The 18,233-nt window shown below is 40.9% G+C and overlaps 1 protein-coding gene across 1 annotated transcript in view; it reads right to left on the minus strand.

Annotated features, from left to right (window-relative positions):
• The window catches only part of LOC136051477 (ankyrin repeat domain-containing protein 26-like), a 45,248-nt gene that overhangs the window by 15,484 nt on the left and 11,531 nt on the right, over positions 1 to 18,233 (minus strand). Inside the window, 9 exon segments of the mRNA XM_065740917.1 lie at positions 142 to 151; positions 657 to 1,426; positions 3,071 to 3,156; positions 3,893 to 3,995; positions 5,930 to 5,953; positions 7,063 to 7,135; positions 7,216 to 7,249; positions 9,618 to 9,668; positions 12,364 to 12,518. Of these exon segments, the coding sequence (XP_065596989.1) occupies positions 142 to 151; positions 657 to 1,426; positions 3,071 to 3,156; positions 3,893 to 3,995; positions 5,930 to 5,953; positions 7,063 to 7,135; positions 7,216 to 7,249; positions 9,618 to 9,668; positions 12,364 to 12,518 (1,306 nt within the window).

Raw genomic sequence — 18,233 nt, forward strand, 5'->3', positions numbered from 1 at the left:
GCTTCATGTATTTTTTTGTTCCTAAAGGCGATAAAAACTGTATGTAAGACCAAAGAATCTAAGGCTGACTTCTGAAATAATGAAAAATAAAACAAAAAACAAAAAATTGCTCCACAAAATGTATGAAGTCATTGAAAATACTCTGATTTCACTCATGATTTAAAGTATCACAAAAAAACACAGCCCTTAGGACAGAAACAATAAGTCATGACTGATGGATAAGGAATTAGATGGACTACACACCATTACTTGTAGAAACACAAAATAAAGAGCGGATGAATGACGGAGCACTTCCTTAATGACGAGGAAAAAGAAACCCCAAACTCACAAGCAGAAAGTTTCACAGCAATCAGGAGTTTTAGTGAAAGGCAATGAAGGCACACCATGCACAAATCACAGCAAACGAAGAGATTAGTCAAGACCCTGTTCAGAAGCTATTTTCATTCCTTGACTGAGAATCAAAATTGGTGTACTTGTATGCATTTCTTTTTACAGCAATGAGGTGATCACTACTTACACTGGAACTGACTGCCACCTATTGTTAAACTGAAACACTACATTTTGTTTTCCCCACAACGTAATTAGAAGGTTTTGAGAAAAGTACCACTCTAGTCTCTAGTTTTTTATTTCCATTCCTCCCATTTCCTTGATTTCACTAAGGCAGTCTCTGGAAATCCTTGTCAAATTTCCTCTCTCTTATCAAACCAAGTGTACTTTCATCATTTGTGGAAATCCGTCTTATTTTAGGGGGAATATTAGAAATGCCATCCAAAATATTTGTTTCTAGACAATGTCTCAGGGAATATTCAGGACTTACCTCTACATTCCTACTAATCCCATTCTCATTCTCATTCTCTTCCATTTCCTCTCCTTTTGCTAGAGGTACTTCTGTATTATCTGTGCACTTAGCACAGTCTTCTTCGTCTGCACTCCAGATATTGTCCATGTTTGCATTTAAATTACTGTGATCAGGAAGGACGGCACAATTTGAAATGACAATTTCCAATTTGGGTTCTTCTAGGTCTGCGTTAAGTTTCGTATCTCCAAATTCACCTTTACTTTCTAACTTATTACTTGATTCTGTCACCCAAGATGAAACACAAAAATTCTCCAGTTCTTCCTTGAAGTCATCTTCTGCCACTTCTGCCGCAAGGGACGTAGTTTTTTCAGATTCATCAATTTCACCAAACAGCTGCTTCAGCTTTGCTGTAACCTTTTTAAAAATTGCTTTCAATTCCATTTTCTCATTTTCAACCCACATTCTTTCATATCTTCCTTCCCACGATTTTAGATTTAACTGCTTGTCAGCACTGTGGGATTCCTTGTTTTTTGCTAGGGCTTCCTGAGGAGAAATTTCTGCTCTGTCAGTCTGCTTTACATGTGCTGTCCTTTCTACCAAGTTAGTAGTTTCTAAAATACATTTAACCTTAAATAAGCAGATAGAGACAGACAAATTACCAAGAAAAAGGAAATTACGGTTAAGCCAAGTGATGATGTTGCAGACTTATCCGATCATGCCACAAAAATAAAAACACTACCTTATTTATTTATTTATTTTAAGAAGGAAATAGAAGGATGTAGTTTAGAAACAATGGTTTTTCTTCCTTTAGATTTCTGATCACGAGCATTGCTTTTACCAGTTATAGAGAGAAGGCAGGCTAAAAGGACTTTATGTTTTAGTACACTACTTAAGAAAACAAAACAACAACAACAAAAAAAACAATCAAACAGAAACCAACAAAACTATCAACAACAATGTAGAACACAACTGCCTTAAATTCCCCATCCTCCATCACTTTCTACTATCTGGCACTCTACAACGCCCTGCGAGCTGTGTTAACACAGTGTGAGTGATTAACAAGCTTTTTACTACCCAGCACAAGGAGAACTGGCTACATTACAATCATTTGTGCTCCCCGGAGTCAGAATTATTAAATTCCATTCCAAGCTTCCAAGAAAAATATTTACTAGGAAAACCTGTTGGTTCCTGCCCTCAGCCCAAAAATCAAAAAGCAAAACATCTACCAAAGCTGTACCACGCCTCAAACCCACCAACTGCATCCTCTCTGCAGTCTCCTCGTAGCTCTGACTTCACACTCTATTCCTCAATGGTGCTGACTGCTCATATCACGTGTCACAGTCCCTGCAACATGCTCCTTGGTTTGTGTTCCCTTCAGAATTAGGCCTGCAGCCTTGGTGTCCCAAGAGGCCAAGACCATTGATCTTCTCACACTGGTTATACAGGCCCTTTTCTCCCTCCACATCTTAATTCTGCAAAAATCTTTCACAATGGAGAGGAGAATCTCAGTCGGCCAACGCTTGTACCAGCCATTCTGCTCCCAGGCTTCACTCTTTTTGCACATCTACTACCTTCTTTCAGTACTTAAGTTCTGTTCTCTACCTCTTGAAATTCACATCCCTCTTCCACGGTGCCTGGGCATGTGGTTGAAAATACTTGCTCCACTGTCCCTTGAGGTATTACAGAAGACTCTAGACACTCACTGGAGATCCCTACCCAGTCCTGTCCTGTATGCCCAATGCAAACGAAATGCCTGCTTTATATTCCTCCATAATGGCCTCCAAAAATTATTTTCAAACACTTTTTAACTTGATCACACAAGGCTACCTTTTGCAGAAGCAGAGAAAGCATTGACAGATCATCATATTTCAGGTTTTTGCTTGATCTTTCTCTTACAAAGAGGAAAATATGGCATATTTTATCAAAGAAACAATCAGACAATAGAAAAATCTTGCTCCCAATTGAATACATATTTTGGATAGGAAAAAAAAATCACAACTGCACTGTTTCTCAGCACTGCACACAAAGAAAAACACTGCAGTGTTTAAGCAAACCGGCTGGAAACATATCAGGACGATGTCAAGTATCCATCGCAGCAGCAAGCATTTTACACAACTCTAAGAAGATAGCATCTAACTTCAGATGATAAAATCCTCACGTACAAGACTCTCTTTTCAGAACTATTTACTGAGAGGTAAGCTTTCTTTTACCTAAATGCATAACACAGTTCACTAATTCAGATTATAACTCATAATATCTGTTTTCACATACCTGCTCCCCACAGCTTTCAATGGCTTCCATGACAATCTCTTCTTCAGATGATGATGGCGCATGAAAGACAGAATCGGAGCACTCATCTACAGTGAAGAAATCACATTTTTGTAATGAACATGACTTATTACAACTTACTACAACAACAAAAAAACATCAAGATTTGATTTTAGTTCACTTGGTGGTCAAGTAACACAGATGTACCATAGAAGGATCACCATAATCACCTCTTCCCCCTTTCCATACTGATTTCAAACTTAACTTAGCTGAATCATATGAAGCAGACTTTCAAGACAATTGAAAAGCTGATTTAGAGCTCCCAGAAGCTTGCAAAGATCTGGTTCCAGCCTACTACGCTAAAATTGGATTAGCCTTTTCAGTTATGTCGTTGTACCCATATTATAAGCTGGACTGCCAAATCATTTTTAAAAAGAGACAAGTTTTATTCCGATAACAAAACTTTCCTGCTCTCTCGTGCTCAATCAGGATGGTCATGAGGTAAATGCCACAAGCTGTAGGCAGAAACCCTCAGCAACAAAACCTGAATTTATCCTCAAGTTTAACTCAACCAGACACCACTCTTACCACGTTGAGCAGCAAATTAAAGCAAAAAAAAAACATACATGTCCAGACAACACACACAACACACGCGAGAACTTCCAGGCCAGCAAGAGCAGTGTTAACTGGTGTTAATTAACAAGAGCCCAGCATTTCTTCACTGCTAAAGCACACACCCAGAACACAACAGGGCTCCTATGGAAAACACTAGAAAAAGTTCACTTGTCTATAAACACAGACAAATCCAATCTATGAGAAAGTTACCATTGTTGTGCTCCCCTGAATTATTCAGCAAGCACGCTCCATGTTCATCTGCAGCTGGGAGCAACACACCAGGTGATACTTTTCTCAGGCTTTCGGAATCCGACTGTACAATGTAAAACACATGCATGAGAATTGGTACAAACTTGTTTTTTCTGTAATGTAATTTAATCTTCAATCTTTAATTTAATCTTTGTATCAAAGGTTTTTGTATCTCTAATAAAAGGGAAAAAACATCCTCACGTCTCATCTGAACTATTCTCTCATGTTGATCAAGCTTGGCAAACCAGACAGCCACAAAAGAAATTAACATGGGAAATCAAGATGTTGATAATAAACAAGGAGCTTATGCTCGAGGGGCTTGTACCCCACAGTGGTGAGAGAATGCACCAATCACTCCATTGCAAAAAGAAAACAAGTGTGATTTGTGTTGATTAAAGGCTATTAAAGGCTAACAAGGCAAAGCTAACAGAGATTAAGGCTACCTTGAAAATCTTAGTCTTGTATTTTAAGAAAGGGGTAGGGGATGAGTTTGTTTTTCCTCACAAAAAAGCAAAAACAACAACAAGAAAAGAACAACCAAGAGGAGGGCTAGCTACAGACCCTGCTCACTTTTGTCTTGTTACTTATCTCAGACAGAACGGATAAAAACAGCCAACACACTCGGTATTTGTTGAACACTTTTGAAAAATGGATTAAGTGTATCTACAAAAGATAGAAGTTCTATACAGAAAAATCTAAATGTCTGTGCTGCTCACTCGGGAGACAACCATTTAATTCCAACTGCATCGGCAGAATAGAGCTGGACAGTGAGAAAAACAATCCTCACACAAGCTCCCTTGAGCAGCTAACAAGTTTTTATGTGCAGTAAACCATGCTGTATCAACATCATGCTAGAAAACCAACTCCAAAGCCAGTAGCTAGGAGGCCCACGTAAGCAGTTTGACCTAACTTTGTCCCACCACCAACTGAACACACAATCTACCGTGTAAGAACTTCAAAGACCCCCAGTTACAGACATAGAGCAGCAACAACACGAGGTAAACAAGCCTCATCAGGGGCAGGGCTCAATTCAAAGGGTATCACCTTATTTATTTATTTATTTTAAGAAGGAAATAGAAGGATGTAGTTTAGAAACAATGGTTTTTCTTCCTTTAGATTTCTCTGACCACGAGCATTGCTTTTACCAGTTATAGAGAGAAGGCAGGCTAAAAGGACTTTATGTTTTAGTACACTACTTAAGAAAACAAAACAACAACAACAAAAAAAACAATCAAACAGAAACCAACAAAACTATCAACAACAATGTAGAACACAACTGCCTTAAATTCCCCATCCTCCATCACTTTCTACTATCTGGCACTCTACAACGCCCTGCGAGCTGTGTTAACACAGTGTGAGTGATTAACAAGCTTTTTACTACCCATCACAAGGAGAACTGGCTACATTACAATCATTTGTGCTCCCCGGAGTCAGAATTATTAAATTCCATTCCAAGCTTCCAAGAAAAATATTTACTAGGAAAACCTGTTGGTTCCTGCCCTCAGCCCAAAAATCAAAAAGCAAAACATCTACCAAAGCTGTACCACGCCTCAAACCCACCAACTGCATCCTCTCTGCAGTCTCCTCGTAGCTCTGACTTCACACTCTATTCCTCAATGGTGCTGACTGCTCATATCACGTGTCACAGTCCCTGCAACATGCTCCTTGGTTTGTGTTCCCTTCAGAATTAGGCCTGCAGCCTTGGTGTCCCAAGAGGCCAAGACCATTGATCAACTCACACTGGTTATACAGGCCCTTTTCTCCCTCCACATCTTAACTCTGCAAAAATCTTTCACAATGGAGAGGAGCATCTCAGTCAGCCAACGCTTGTACCAGCCATTCTGCTCCCAGGCTCCACTCTTTTTGCACGTCTACTACCTTCTTTCAGTACTTAAGTTTTGTTAATAAGAACATTAATAAGAACAGTAGGAGTGAGCAGATGTAGTTTATATAAAGTGTAAAATCAAAGTATTCAAAAACAAAGAAAATAATGCACACTGCCAAGTTTGGCTTCTGTGGCTTCTACAAATGAAAATACATTTTAAAAGAATTATTTGATCTATTTTTATTAGCTTGTTTGTTTTTAAACAAATCTTTTACCTACATCAAATCTTGAACAGTAAATAAAGGGCTGACTCCTTTTGAAAGTACTTATATGCTTTCTAGATCCTTCAATTTTAATTACACAAACATTATTCACGTATACAAGTCAGTGACTATTTTACTTCAAAGCTATCTGTAGGTGCATAACAATCCCAAGAAAAATGTTTTTTTTTAAAAAAAACTATCAATCAGTGACAGATCTGTAAATTTCAAAACAACGCTTGAAATATGCATCACTTCAATTTAAATCAATGTAAGCAAATGGAATGATGTTTAAAGTACACATGCTTCCATCTCCAGCATTGCAGAGTGTGTTGAACTACCAAATCCTAATCATTGCAGAATCCCAGTGCAACTGACTACATACTCCAGACATCACTGAAAAAAACGTCAATCCTTCAGAACATCAATAAGAACAGTAGGAGTGAGCAGATGTAGCTTATAAAAAGAGTAAAATCAAAGTATCCAAAACCAAAGAAAATAATGCAGCGTGAGATTATGTACAAGCACGGAATGTCATCCCACAGAGAAAGGAAAAAAGAAAAAGATCCTTATTTGAGCAGCTCAAGCATTAAGCACTCAAGGAACCTAGTGAGAAAGAAAAGAGAACCAGGTGATGAACAGTTTGACTAGATTTTGATAAATAAATATTCTTTTTGATTATCAGTTAGCATTCTACCATGTAAACTAGGGGAAACCATAGCAAAGTTTGAAAGAGAACAAAATAGGTTATTAACTTACCAACCCCTAAAGTCTGCAAATCTGACTCAATGAACAGCTACAAAAATCTGTTTTTTTATCTTGGTATCTACTGCGTTTTTGCCCCAGACCATAAATCTACTGCATGTTCTGCCAAAGGTACATCTCTTTTTGGAAAAACTCAGAGCTGAAGAAAGGTTGACAGACCAGAGACTCCTTTTAAGGAGAAAAAATTGAATTGTCTGGAAAAGCAGTTTACTGCAATCTAATAGAGAACTGCCTTAAAATAACTTACTTGACATAGCCATTTTCCAACAAAGGCACTGTACCTTGGAGGTAAAATTCAGTTCTTCTTCGTCAGTAGTATGCCAACTGTCACTATCGTCCTCTTTTTCAGAACTTCTTAGAAAACAAAGCAAAATAAATACTGGTTCTCTCAAATCATTTCTCAAGTAAGTGTTTGGTTTTTTTAGAAGACTCACCTTATTGAACCTCCTCCGGAAATGTCATCTATTGCTGTTCAAATATAAATGGAAAAGTGGAAATTAGATTTTGCATAGTAAAAATTAATCAGTACCAACACTGAACACGGAAAAACGGTTCATAATAGTATGGAAGCTGGAGTGGCCAATTCAATAAAAACACCACGAAGGAAAGCATCTACAAAACAGTGCTTTTTCAAACTATATTGTAAAAATAAAATGATAAAAACAGATGAGAGATATTTGCATTTTATTTGCTGCTCTTCCAAGCTATGGATTATTCTGAAAAACGTAAAGAAAATCAAAAAGCATACTTGAGAGCTAAAGGCTGTCCTTAGATAGAAGAATCACCAGCAGTTCTCCACAGTGAATCATCGAAGGATATACAAGAGACAAAAGGAGCATTACCCGGGCATGCTATACTACACTGCAAGTTTTCATCAGTCCAGTGGAGGTAGTAATTCACACCTAAGATCATACGGTAAGTCGCGTCAGAAGGGATCTCCAGAAGTCTATCAGCCAACTACTTAAAGCCAGCTCAGCTTTCAGGTCAGGAAAAGTTGGTTAGGGCTTTATTCAGTGTAGTCTTGAACACCTCCAAGAAGAGAAACGGTCCAACCTCTCTCTTTTGCCATCCTTATCATGGCAACACTTTTCATTTCCAGTTAGAAACTTTCTTGCTTCCATTACCACGTGGCTCTTGCACTTCCACCTCCTGCCAGGTATCACAAGGAAGCACCTCGCTGTGTCTTTTGATCCGCATTAGAAGCCACTGTTAGGACCTTTCAAAGCTCCCTCTTCTTCAGGCTGAGTAAGCCCATTTTCTCAGCCCCCTCTCATGGGGCAAATACTCCTTCACAAAAACGATGGCTCCCTAGAGAATTAGCTCACTGCTGAACCATCAACCTCTCCTGTAGCAGGAACTCAGAACTACAACCAAGGATCAAGGCAAGGTCTAGTGAGTGCCAAATAGGGGCAGACAATCAAGTTTCTCATCTCCTGGATTTCCTGCTCTTAAAACAGCCCAGGCTGCAGCTCTTAGCTGCCACAGCACCCTGCTGGCTCATGCTCAGCTCGCCCTCTGCCAGGTCTCTGTCCTTTCTGCCACCCTGTCACAGTCCCACCATGTTTTGTAGGAAGGGATTGTTCCTCACCATGAGGGTCTTGGTATTTGCCTTTGATGGATTTCTTACAGTGTCTGCCAAATCCACTTCACCAATTGGCCAAAGTCCCTCTGCATGCCAGCTCTGTGCTGAAGCATATCCAACGATCTCCCTAATATCAGATCATTTGCAAACTTTATGAAAGTGCCTTTAAGTAGATATATCCTTCGGGTCATTGATGTACTGATGAAAACTGCACGGTAGGAAAACAACTTTTGTCCTCTTAACAACCAAGACAAAATAGAAGGACTTTGATTCCCAGCAAACAAGGAAAAACAAACGTATCTGACCTCCACATAGAAGTCAGCATTCCCAAAGTTCTTGAACTAATTGTTAACGATCATTAACAAAATGAAGGGCAAATGAGAGTACAAATTCTGTATTTCCTAAACACAGAGATTAGCTGAGAATATTCCCTGATCTGAACACAGCTTTCTGAAGATGCAATACAGTATACACATTCAGTGAAATCTCATGTAGAGAGATTCACCAAGAGGCTGAAACTTCCAATGTTAATGTTCTAACGTTAAATGGATTAAATGCTTACAGTCTGATTTTTGATGTTTTCCTCTACAGACAAACACAGAACATTCTTAAACGCTAACAGAATACTGCAGTACATATAACTAACTAACTCAGTACTAAGACTCTATCTGCTAACTTTACACACACAACAGAAAATTGCTGCTGTGTAGAACAGTTAAACACCGGACAGGTGACTTCAGTTACAACTTCATTAAGTATCACTAGAATTAATCAAAACAGCTCATTAACTTATCTGAACTTTTGCTTTCAACATATAATACATAGAACCAATGATCAAAACCAGGTCACACTATCCTTTTCAAGGCAGGACAAGAATTTCACGAGATAGCTTTCAGCTAGACCAAAGTCACAGCCATGATGCATTGACACAGAAATGAGATCTAGTCCCTAGGGATTGCCTGTTTCCACTTTATTTGAATCCCGTCCCCATTTCTGAGCAACAGAAGAACAGACTACCAAGCAAACAAACATACAACCCAAAAAACAAAACGCTATCACAAGCGACAAAAGCAAACGCTGAATTCAGTAATAATGAACTCATGCAAAACATGCAAACAAATAAATCTGCCCCAAATTCACTCTAACTTATAGATCTTAAACCACCAAGATATGGATCTGCAAGATAATAAACCTATGATGTGTTAGTGCATCACAAGACATGTTTCATATTTAAAATACTGCTGTGCATAATACCTTTCCTTCATTCTCCTTTTCTTGATGTCTGCTTAGGAGATGGTTGCATTCCTATATCCACTAAGGGAAAGGCATGGAAAGCACAGACGAAACAGTGACATCAGAATAAATTTAAAATCTTAGAAGACTGGAAAACACAAAAAGCACACAGACAAAGCTACAGCACTGGGAGAAAGCACTGTGACTATGATGTGCATTTGTGTGCATATATACATCCGTGTTTCAAAAGAGAAGTAATGGAACCGTATCCCTTCATCAAATTCTTTCACAACAAAGCTGTCACTTTTCTCTGGAGCAGAAGGTCGTCCTGTTTATATTGATTTTATCACAATACATGCAATAATGTGGAAAAACAGCTATTATCAGAAACATACATTTATGAAACAGATAAAAAGGATCACAGAATGGGCTTGGGTTGAAAAGATCTCAAGATGGTTTCTCATCCTTTCTGTTTTCCTCTGTTTCCTCAGCGGGGGAATATAGGAAAAGTTTTATCTGACCTCAGGAGATATAAATCACACAGGAGTGCTGATGTACTTTTCTAAGAGCTTTACAATGCCGAGACTAATTCTCTAACAACTTGGGGAAACAGTGAAGGAACGGCACACTAGTACGTGCTACAGTGGCTAAAAACAGTCACTGAAGACGTAACTCAAAATAAGAACTGCACCATTATTATTTTTCTTAAAAATAAACTCCTACTTAAAATCCAAGAGGTCGGTCATTCAATACGTTAGTTCTGGAAATCAATTTGCCTGTGATTAATAAAAAGGTTCATGTTCTGATATTCAAATAATCATGAGCGAACTTCTTAAAGATGCTGACCTGTTCAACTTTCTTCACAGTCCTCTAACTAGAAAGTACAAATGTAGCAGAAAGAATAAGGTCAATGTTTTAAATGGCAGAAAAATAACAGAGAAAAGCAAAAGAAAAGAAAATAATTCCAAAGTGGGCATTTCTCTGGTCTCTGCCTTGGAATCCCAGCTTCTCCTCTAACGAACACTTTGAGGACTGTAACTGTGGCATATTAAAAGGAATCGCATGATGCAGAGTGTGGATGCAAGCCAGAGACTGCAAAATTAATTCCAATATTGTTCCTACTATGCTACTGAAGTTTCCCTCTGTGCCCTCCAGTTCACCTGCTGGGTCACCTCTAAGAGTCTGTTGGAAAAGACCGTTAAGATTTAAACTGAGTTCCAACCCCCCTGCTTTAGGCACAGGCACCTCCCTCTAGACCAGGCTGCTCCATCCAGCCTGGCCTTGAATGCCTCTGGGGCATTCAAGGTTCAAGGCATCCACAGCCTCACTGGGCAACCTGGACCAGCGTCTCACCACCCTCACAGTAAACAATTCCATCCTAATATTTAGTCTACCTTCTACTCAGAATAAGAATCTTTCATATTGTAAAGTGATCCAGGCCTGTCAGCCCTTACTGTGGAGAAAAAGAGAAACTATCTACATGCACAGAAGGTAGCAACTGAGTGGGTTTGGGGTGAAAACAGGATTTTGATGATTAAACCAACTGTATCAAGCCCCACCGAAAAGCGAGCAAACAAATCTGCAAAACCAACCTACGAGAAACTTTTCCAACCAATGTCGATTTCAAAGCAACTGCTCCTAAGTCAAAGACAACATCACTTGGGTCTAAAATCTATTATATCTGTGAAGAGTCTGGGAAGAAAAAATATGCCGTGTATTCTTTGTTTATACTTCCCAACGCCTTACAATAATAATAATAAATGATGAGCAAGTGTAATAGATAATGAATTGTGTTTGACATAATTCTGACACAAAGCCCTTAAAAATAAGGAATAAATAAAATCTCCTATGTTAGGGGGGCCTGAAATGTAAATGGCAAGGTAAACATTTCCTTTATACTAAAACAGTGGTTTTCTAAGATTCCTTTGGGGCAATATGAGCATATAAACGCTGCCTGGATTTTAAAGGAGTTCCCTTCCTTTAATTACAAAGCAACGAGCCAAGGCTACAGTATTTCTGGATCACAAAGTCCTGTGGTCTTCCTTAAATAAAACCGATTGGAGCTGAAGAAAAGCATCACTTTTATCATAAACCAAACCATGTCCAAAAAGATGCAGTATACACAAACACTGTACCATTGTTGCTGATGAAGTTGCCTGTCCAAGACAATTTTTGTTAATGTCTCCACAGCACAAAAACAACTGTAATTGAAGGTGAGAAGTTATGTGACTTTCTACAAGGAGCTTAGTACGGGTGAAACTATCACAATTAAAACAAAGTGACAGAAATCCTGTGGAACTCAACAAAACATGCATCTTCTTGCAAGTCATCTGCTGCTTCACTGCTACAAAAGATAAAACAATTCAGGACAAAACTACAGCTGTTGCAATCTGATCTTCTGAGCAAGGATCTGAAAGAGCATCTCTAAGAAAAACTGCACACCTGAATAAACAAGGTCACTCTAACCTAGTTTGTTCCCCGTCTTCCCTTCTCCTCCTTGCCAAAAGGAAAACTCAAATAATGGAGCAACTTGATGGGTGCTGAAGGTGACAACTGTATGAGTGGATAGATGTAATGAACACAAATCACAACTGTCCTCACAATCTGTTGAGATGCATTTCAAAGTAGCCGCAAGCAAGCACATTCATAAAACTTCTTGCAACAGTCGAACTGATGCTTCCACCAAAATCAATACTAAGCGCCGTAAACTAAAAAGATACAAACCAACCTAAGGAAGAAACCATCATGATTTTCTCATTAGCTCTACCACAGTTAAAAATCCTACCTCGGTCCATAGCAGGTGCACCCAAGGTAAAGACAGTAGCACTAGACTTGTCAGGAGTCATAGGTACTGCGATGTCTTGGCTATCACGTGCAGAAGCTTCCCCTGTGTTCTCCCCGTCTGCCAGTTGTTTACTAAGACTATAGAAAGAGAGGAAATGCATTTGAGAAAAATAATCCCATACCTGCACACAACACTTAATGGAATAGTAAGAGCCTCCTACTATCCACTCTAGACACATCCATAGCCAAAATGATTGATATATTCAGTCAGGGTAACACAGTCTACTTATTGCCTGACTGTAACATGCTAAAGTAAAAATATAGGAATAATATTCATGCACTAGCTTGGTTATTACTGCAACCAGTTTGGTGCAAAAGTGTTCTACATCTGACAACGTCTGGCAGAGCAGATGGCAGAACACTGGTATCCTGACTAAAACAAATAATACCTGACCTTCCTGGTGCTTACAGCTATGATATAAATGGGATATCACAGAGGAAGTCCCCTTCTGAGAGGGAAAGCTGTGTTTCCAATATGCATGAGAAAATTAAACTTCTTTTCTTCAGGTTAAAGACAGAAAGAAAGGGGCTTTTTCAAACTGCTAAGGGTCTGACGACAACTACTCAGTGTGCTTGTATCCAAAGCTGCAGTCATCCAAACAGTACCTGCAGGAGTTTCACCGAATCACAGAACTGTAGGGGCTGGAAGAGACCTCTTTGAGTCCAACCCCCTGCCAAAGCAGCTCCCTAGCCTAGGTTGCACACGTGGGTGTCCAGGTGGGTTTTGAACGTCTCCAGAGAAGGAGACTTCACCGCCTCTCTGTGCAGCCTGTGCCAGTGCTCCGGCACTGCACTGCGAAGAATATCCCACACACATTTGCGCAGAACTTCCTATGCTTCAGTTTGTGGCCATTACCCCTATTCCTATCACCACACACTGCAGAGAAGAGTACAGCCTCATCCCTTTGCCTCCCATTCCTTAGATACTTATAGACATGGCTCAGATCCCCCCTGAAGCTTCTTTTATGAAGGCTGAACAGATGCATTTTCCCCCCTAAAAACACAGGGCAAGGCAGCACAAACAGAAGGCACAGTTCCTCCTGCATGGGACACCTGCTCCAGCAGAGCAGCAGATGAGCTAGAAAGCAGTCAGCATCTTTCTCCCTCCAAGGTCACGTAAAATCCTGCAACTCGTCAAGAATTTATAGGGAGTGTTTTTCTTTTTCACACAATCATTAAAGGTTGGAAAAGGCCTCCAAGATATCCAGTCCACCTGTCCACCTATCACCAACGCTGCGCATTAAACCGTGTCCCTTAGTATCACTCCTACACATTTCTTAGGGACGGTGACTTCACCGCCCCCCTGGTCAGCACGTGCCAGTGCACAACCGCTCTTCTGAACAAAAAGTTGACTTCAGCATCCAACCTGAACCTCCCCTGGCACAATCTGAGGCCGTTCCCTCCCGCCCTAACAGATCCCATCACGGGCAGGCTGATGAGCCTCCTCCACAAGATCAGTTCCTCCAAGGCAGATCACCCAAAAGCTCCTTGCTACAGCCGCGCCCGTCCCATCCCGTCCCGCCACCCTCACCGCTGCTCCTTGTCACGTCCATCGATGCTGCACTTCTTCAGCGCCTGCCGCACCTGGACCAGCACTCCTGCAGCGGCCGCTCGGTGCAGCTTGCTCAGCTTCTTCGGCCGGAGCTCGTACGCACCGGCGGGGCACGGAGAAGCGGCGCTGCAGGACGGCGGCGGCTCCCGTTTCTTCTTTCCGAATGTGAATATCTTCTTCATGTCGTCTCAGGAGGCTACCGGGACGAGGAGCCCAGAGCACAACGCGAAACCCTGCTGCACGAACAGCAACCCGCAGCCAAATGAGCGGTTGGGCGTCCGGGCGACCGTTGATCCCCATGGCAACGCCGCGAGCACGAAAAAGAGGCGGGAAGCGGAGCTACGCGGTGCCAGTGGGCGCGCGCCCGCAGACAGCAGGAGAGTATGCGCATGCGCAGACTCAGTCGCGTCAGGAGCTGAGTGGACGTTTCCGTCCTGGTTTTGCTGCTTGGTGCTGCTGAAGCATCGGCAGGGCTCATTCTTGGTCTCCCTGTGGGTGTTATTTAATAGGGGCCTCAGAGCACGAGTTTTTCCTGTGTTTTGGAACTCCTGCTTGCATCTCAGCTCCTTAAAAAAAGGGAGAGCTGGCAAACAAGTCTCTTTAGAAGAGCTAAAATATAATAATTTAGAAAAAGGAAAAACAAAAACAAAAAACTTTTTGCTGAAACTGCAGCCACACAAATCCGGTTTGCAAAACCTATGCGGTGTGAGTAGCTATTTTGAGAGCATCTCCTTCATCAGCGCAGTCATTTAATGGAGAAGTGACAAGCAAGATATGTTTTTAGCTAGGTTTATTTACCTTCTTCCACGTGCATTAGAAGAGTTGCAGGATATTGCTTATCAGAGTGCCATCTATGTGCTCTTCCCAGGAGAAAGTAGTTATGTCAGGTGCTCTGTAAGCTGGATGCGTGCTCAGCTGCAAAAGGTCAGCTTTCTGTCTTCCGTTTTTCCATCTTTTTTCTCCCTCATGGATGATATTAAACATACCACTTTTAAGGAGCATTTTTAATTTGTTGTAGTTAAAAACAAATAAATAGGTCATTTGGAATTTTTTTTTTCAGATGTTGGTATTTCTTGTAGTGGCTCTTCATTCTCTCAGCATGTTCTCCTTAGGTCATCTGGAGCTTTCTCTGGGTACCATCAAGTAATGGCTATTTCTATTTTTGTCTGCATGAGGTGATTCCGTTCTGATATCCGGTACAAGTGTTGCATAAGCATTGGCATTTGGGTTAGTCTGCTAAAGACTCACCTTTCATTTGACATAACTCAACACAGTTGGATAATTTAGCTCGCAGTCCTTGCAGCTCTGAGGTACAAAATGGCAGTCTAAAGCTCTCCTGTTTTTATTTTCCCCTTATTAAATCATCGTGTGTATTTTGTTTACCAAAGAGTAGCAATAGCACTATAGACCTGTTGGACTGATACCAGTGTGCTGCACATTGTCTGGTGACTTACTACACCTGCTTTGCAGCTGATGTGCTTAGAAGCTGGGAAAGCTTCCCAGGCACAGTGTATGTTTCTGCATTGCTAGCTCCAGGGCTATGAAGAGAGCTGGGTGGTTGCATGCATCTTTCAGGTAGAGACTGTAGCAGCTTCAGCTCTGCCTGAGTGGAGAGCTGGAGTTGCAGTGCTGCTTTTGGTATTACACTTCTACTCCCCTGTGCAGCCAATGTGTATGCTTAGATGTAGTTTAGCTTTTCCCTGTCCAGTCTGAAGCTCTCACACTGTATTTCATGCACACAGTCTGTTAATCCTCCGGTGGATTAACAACTAGCTTTCTACTGAAAAGGCTGAAAGGATTTCTTTAGGTTTCCTCTAAGTGAGAAGCAAGGAATGATATTTTCACAACAGAAACAGGGATATGTAACACACTACCCTCGTATACTCAGAACCACATAGATTCATGAGATTATGCTGCAGTTTCAAACAGACTTATGTGTTGTTGTGAATGTAGGTACATCATAATTGGATTATTATTATTATTATTATTTTGCTTATATACATTTTAATTGATAACAAAATGAAATAAAACTTTCAACTATTTACTAATTATAAACTGTGAGAAAGTGAGGAATGTTGGCTGAAAACACCCAGCCCCTCAGCAACAACCAAACGTTAGTGCAATGTTTTCCCCATCTGGGTTGCAACCAGGGCACGAGGGGAAGTGTGGTGCTAACTCAGTTGATGGCAAATAGCATGGACTTTAGTACATTGGCTAAACACAATCCAGTAAACAGCAAAAGAGATGCAGCTGTGCTTTCCGTTTTGATAATGGAATTTGAGAATAGGTTTCAAGACTGCTGAAAAAAACATCAATAACTTCATTTCTTTGAAACTCCATTTGCAGTTGACATAAATATATTACTTGTGAATTTTCAAATTTTCAAATGGAATGTATAGAGTTGCAACTAAAACCATGATCGTGTCTCTCTAGCAGACTTTGATAAGCCCCATCTTACCAGTGAGAAATACCCCTGCCTTACTCATGTCACTGCTCTTGGCAGTACGTACACTTGTGAACAAGGGTGAAGCACGGGAAGAGTAACACTTCATCACAACTCTCTGTTGAACACCTTGAGTGCTCACTGAGAATGGCAGTCGCTGCCATCAAACCAGCCTGATGCAGTCCTTTCACAGAAACAAGGTCATGTATCCCACTGGTTTTGTGGTTTTGTTGCTCTTTTTTTGGTGTGTTTTAAAAGCAAACATTAAAAATGCAGTTTTGTGATTTTATATACATTACCTATATTATATATTTAATGAGTGTTGCTCCTGAAGTAATGCCTCCTATGTTATTCTTTTGGCCCATGATGTCAGAGGTGGGTGTTGATGGTATAGCAGTAGGTGTTGAACCTCCTCACCAATATTCCACTGCATTTTATTGCTGTGTGACAGATGGCAGCAGAGGGACAGTCTGACAAAATGGCATTTGTCATGGAAGTGCGTATGAAGAAAAGGTGTTTTCATCTGTTACCTGTCCAGGAAATAGTCCCATGTGTTGATGCCCCTCTTCAGTCATCCAAGCTGACTGTAAGGCAGCTACCAAGTCCTCCAGGCAACCATGAATTTGTATAAGCACAAAAAGAAGGATAACATCATGCTGCAATTTTTCTTCCCATAGTTCACACCTCACTGCTGCTCTTGCCAGTATCAGTTCAGAACAGGGCTTGCAGTCATCTCTTACTTCCCTAGACAAAAAACACAAACGATTTTCTTCACATAGGGCTCAGATTAAAGCATACCTTTATACCAATTGTAACCACTGTATTAGGGAGAATGAGGCACTTCAAGTCCGTGCTGTGCAGAGTTCTACAAACTTGATAAATACCACTAATGAGGAGGAAAGTCTGAAGTGCAGTCTGAGTTCTTCAATATCACTACTGGTCTAAAACAGAACATACACCAGCATGTTAATGTAAACCCTTACCTTCTATTTTTAACAGTGACTTGCCATAGGATCATGGGAAAACTCTTAAAATCACAAAGCTGGGGAATGGGCCGGCAGGATTTTCAGAGCAGCCTATGGGCAGCACAGCTCGGGAGCTCAGCTTTCCTAGGTTCTCCAGGAAAATCTCATCCTGTATTTTCCCCACAGAATTACTTAACTAGGCTCAGGAGCTTGCAAAAACCAGAGGTTCTTAACTAACTTACTGAGGCAAAGGCTTGCAGGTTGCTCAAAGCAGCTTCAGTCATTTTGCTTTATTGCTGAACTGTGGCTTCCAATCTGTCACCTTCAGCCTGGAGCCTGAAACAGAAATACATGAAGGGAAATTGAAAACTTCCACTTTCAAAACCTCACGTTTCTTCATTGCATTTTGATCTATTAGAATTCATAAGCAGCCTTTTAAGAGGAACGCGTGCGCATTTCTCCCAGTATGAACAAAGCAGCTTCTTAATGAGTAGCCCTCCTAATCACAGGTGCCTGGTTAATAAAATAAGGAAACCCACTTCCATGTTACTCAATCTACCCTGCCAAAATGATGCCCGGGGTGCTGCAACAACCTGAGCTTAGGTCTCCACTGTTACCTTAAGCTGCTCACAGGGGCAGAAACTGAAAGCAGCAGTCCCGTTCCTTGCCAGCCCGACCATCACAGCTCAGTGCACGCTGAAGCATCCTGAGCTATAGAAAAGCCCCATAGAGAGGATCAATTCCCCACACTGGTTTTCTGCAGCAGAGGACTGAGCACCACCCTCTGGGAATTAGGTGGAAACTTAGGGCAGATGCAGAGAAACCTCAGAGTC

Source organism: Cyrtonyx montezumae, unplaced genomic scaffold, assembly GCF_038088225.1.
Source record: "Cyrtonyx montezumae isolate F1298 unplaced genomic scaffold, pur_monq_1.0 scaffold_3, whole genome shotgun sequence".
Taxonomy (NCBI): domain Eukaryota; kingdom Metazoa; phylum Chordata; class Aves; order Galliformes; family Odontophoridae; genus Cyrtonyx; species Cyrtonyx montezumae.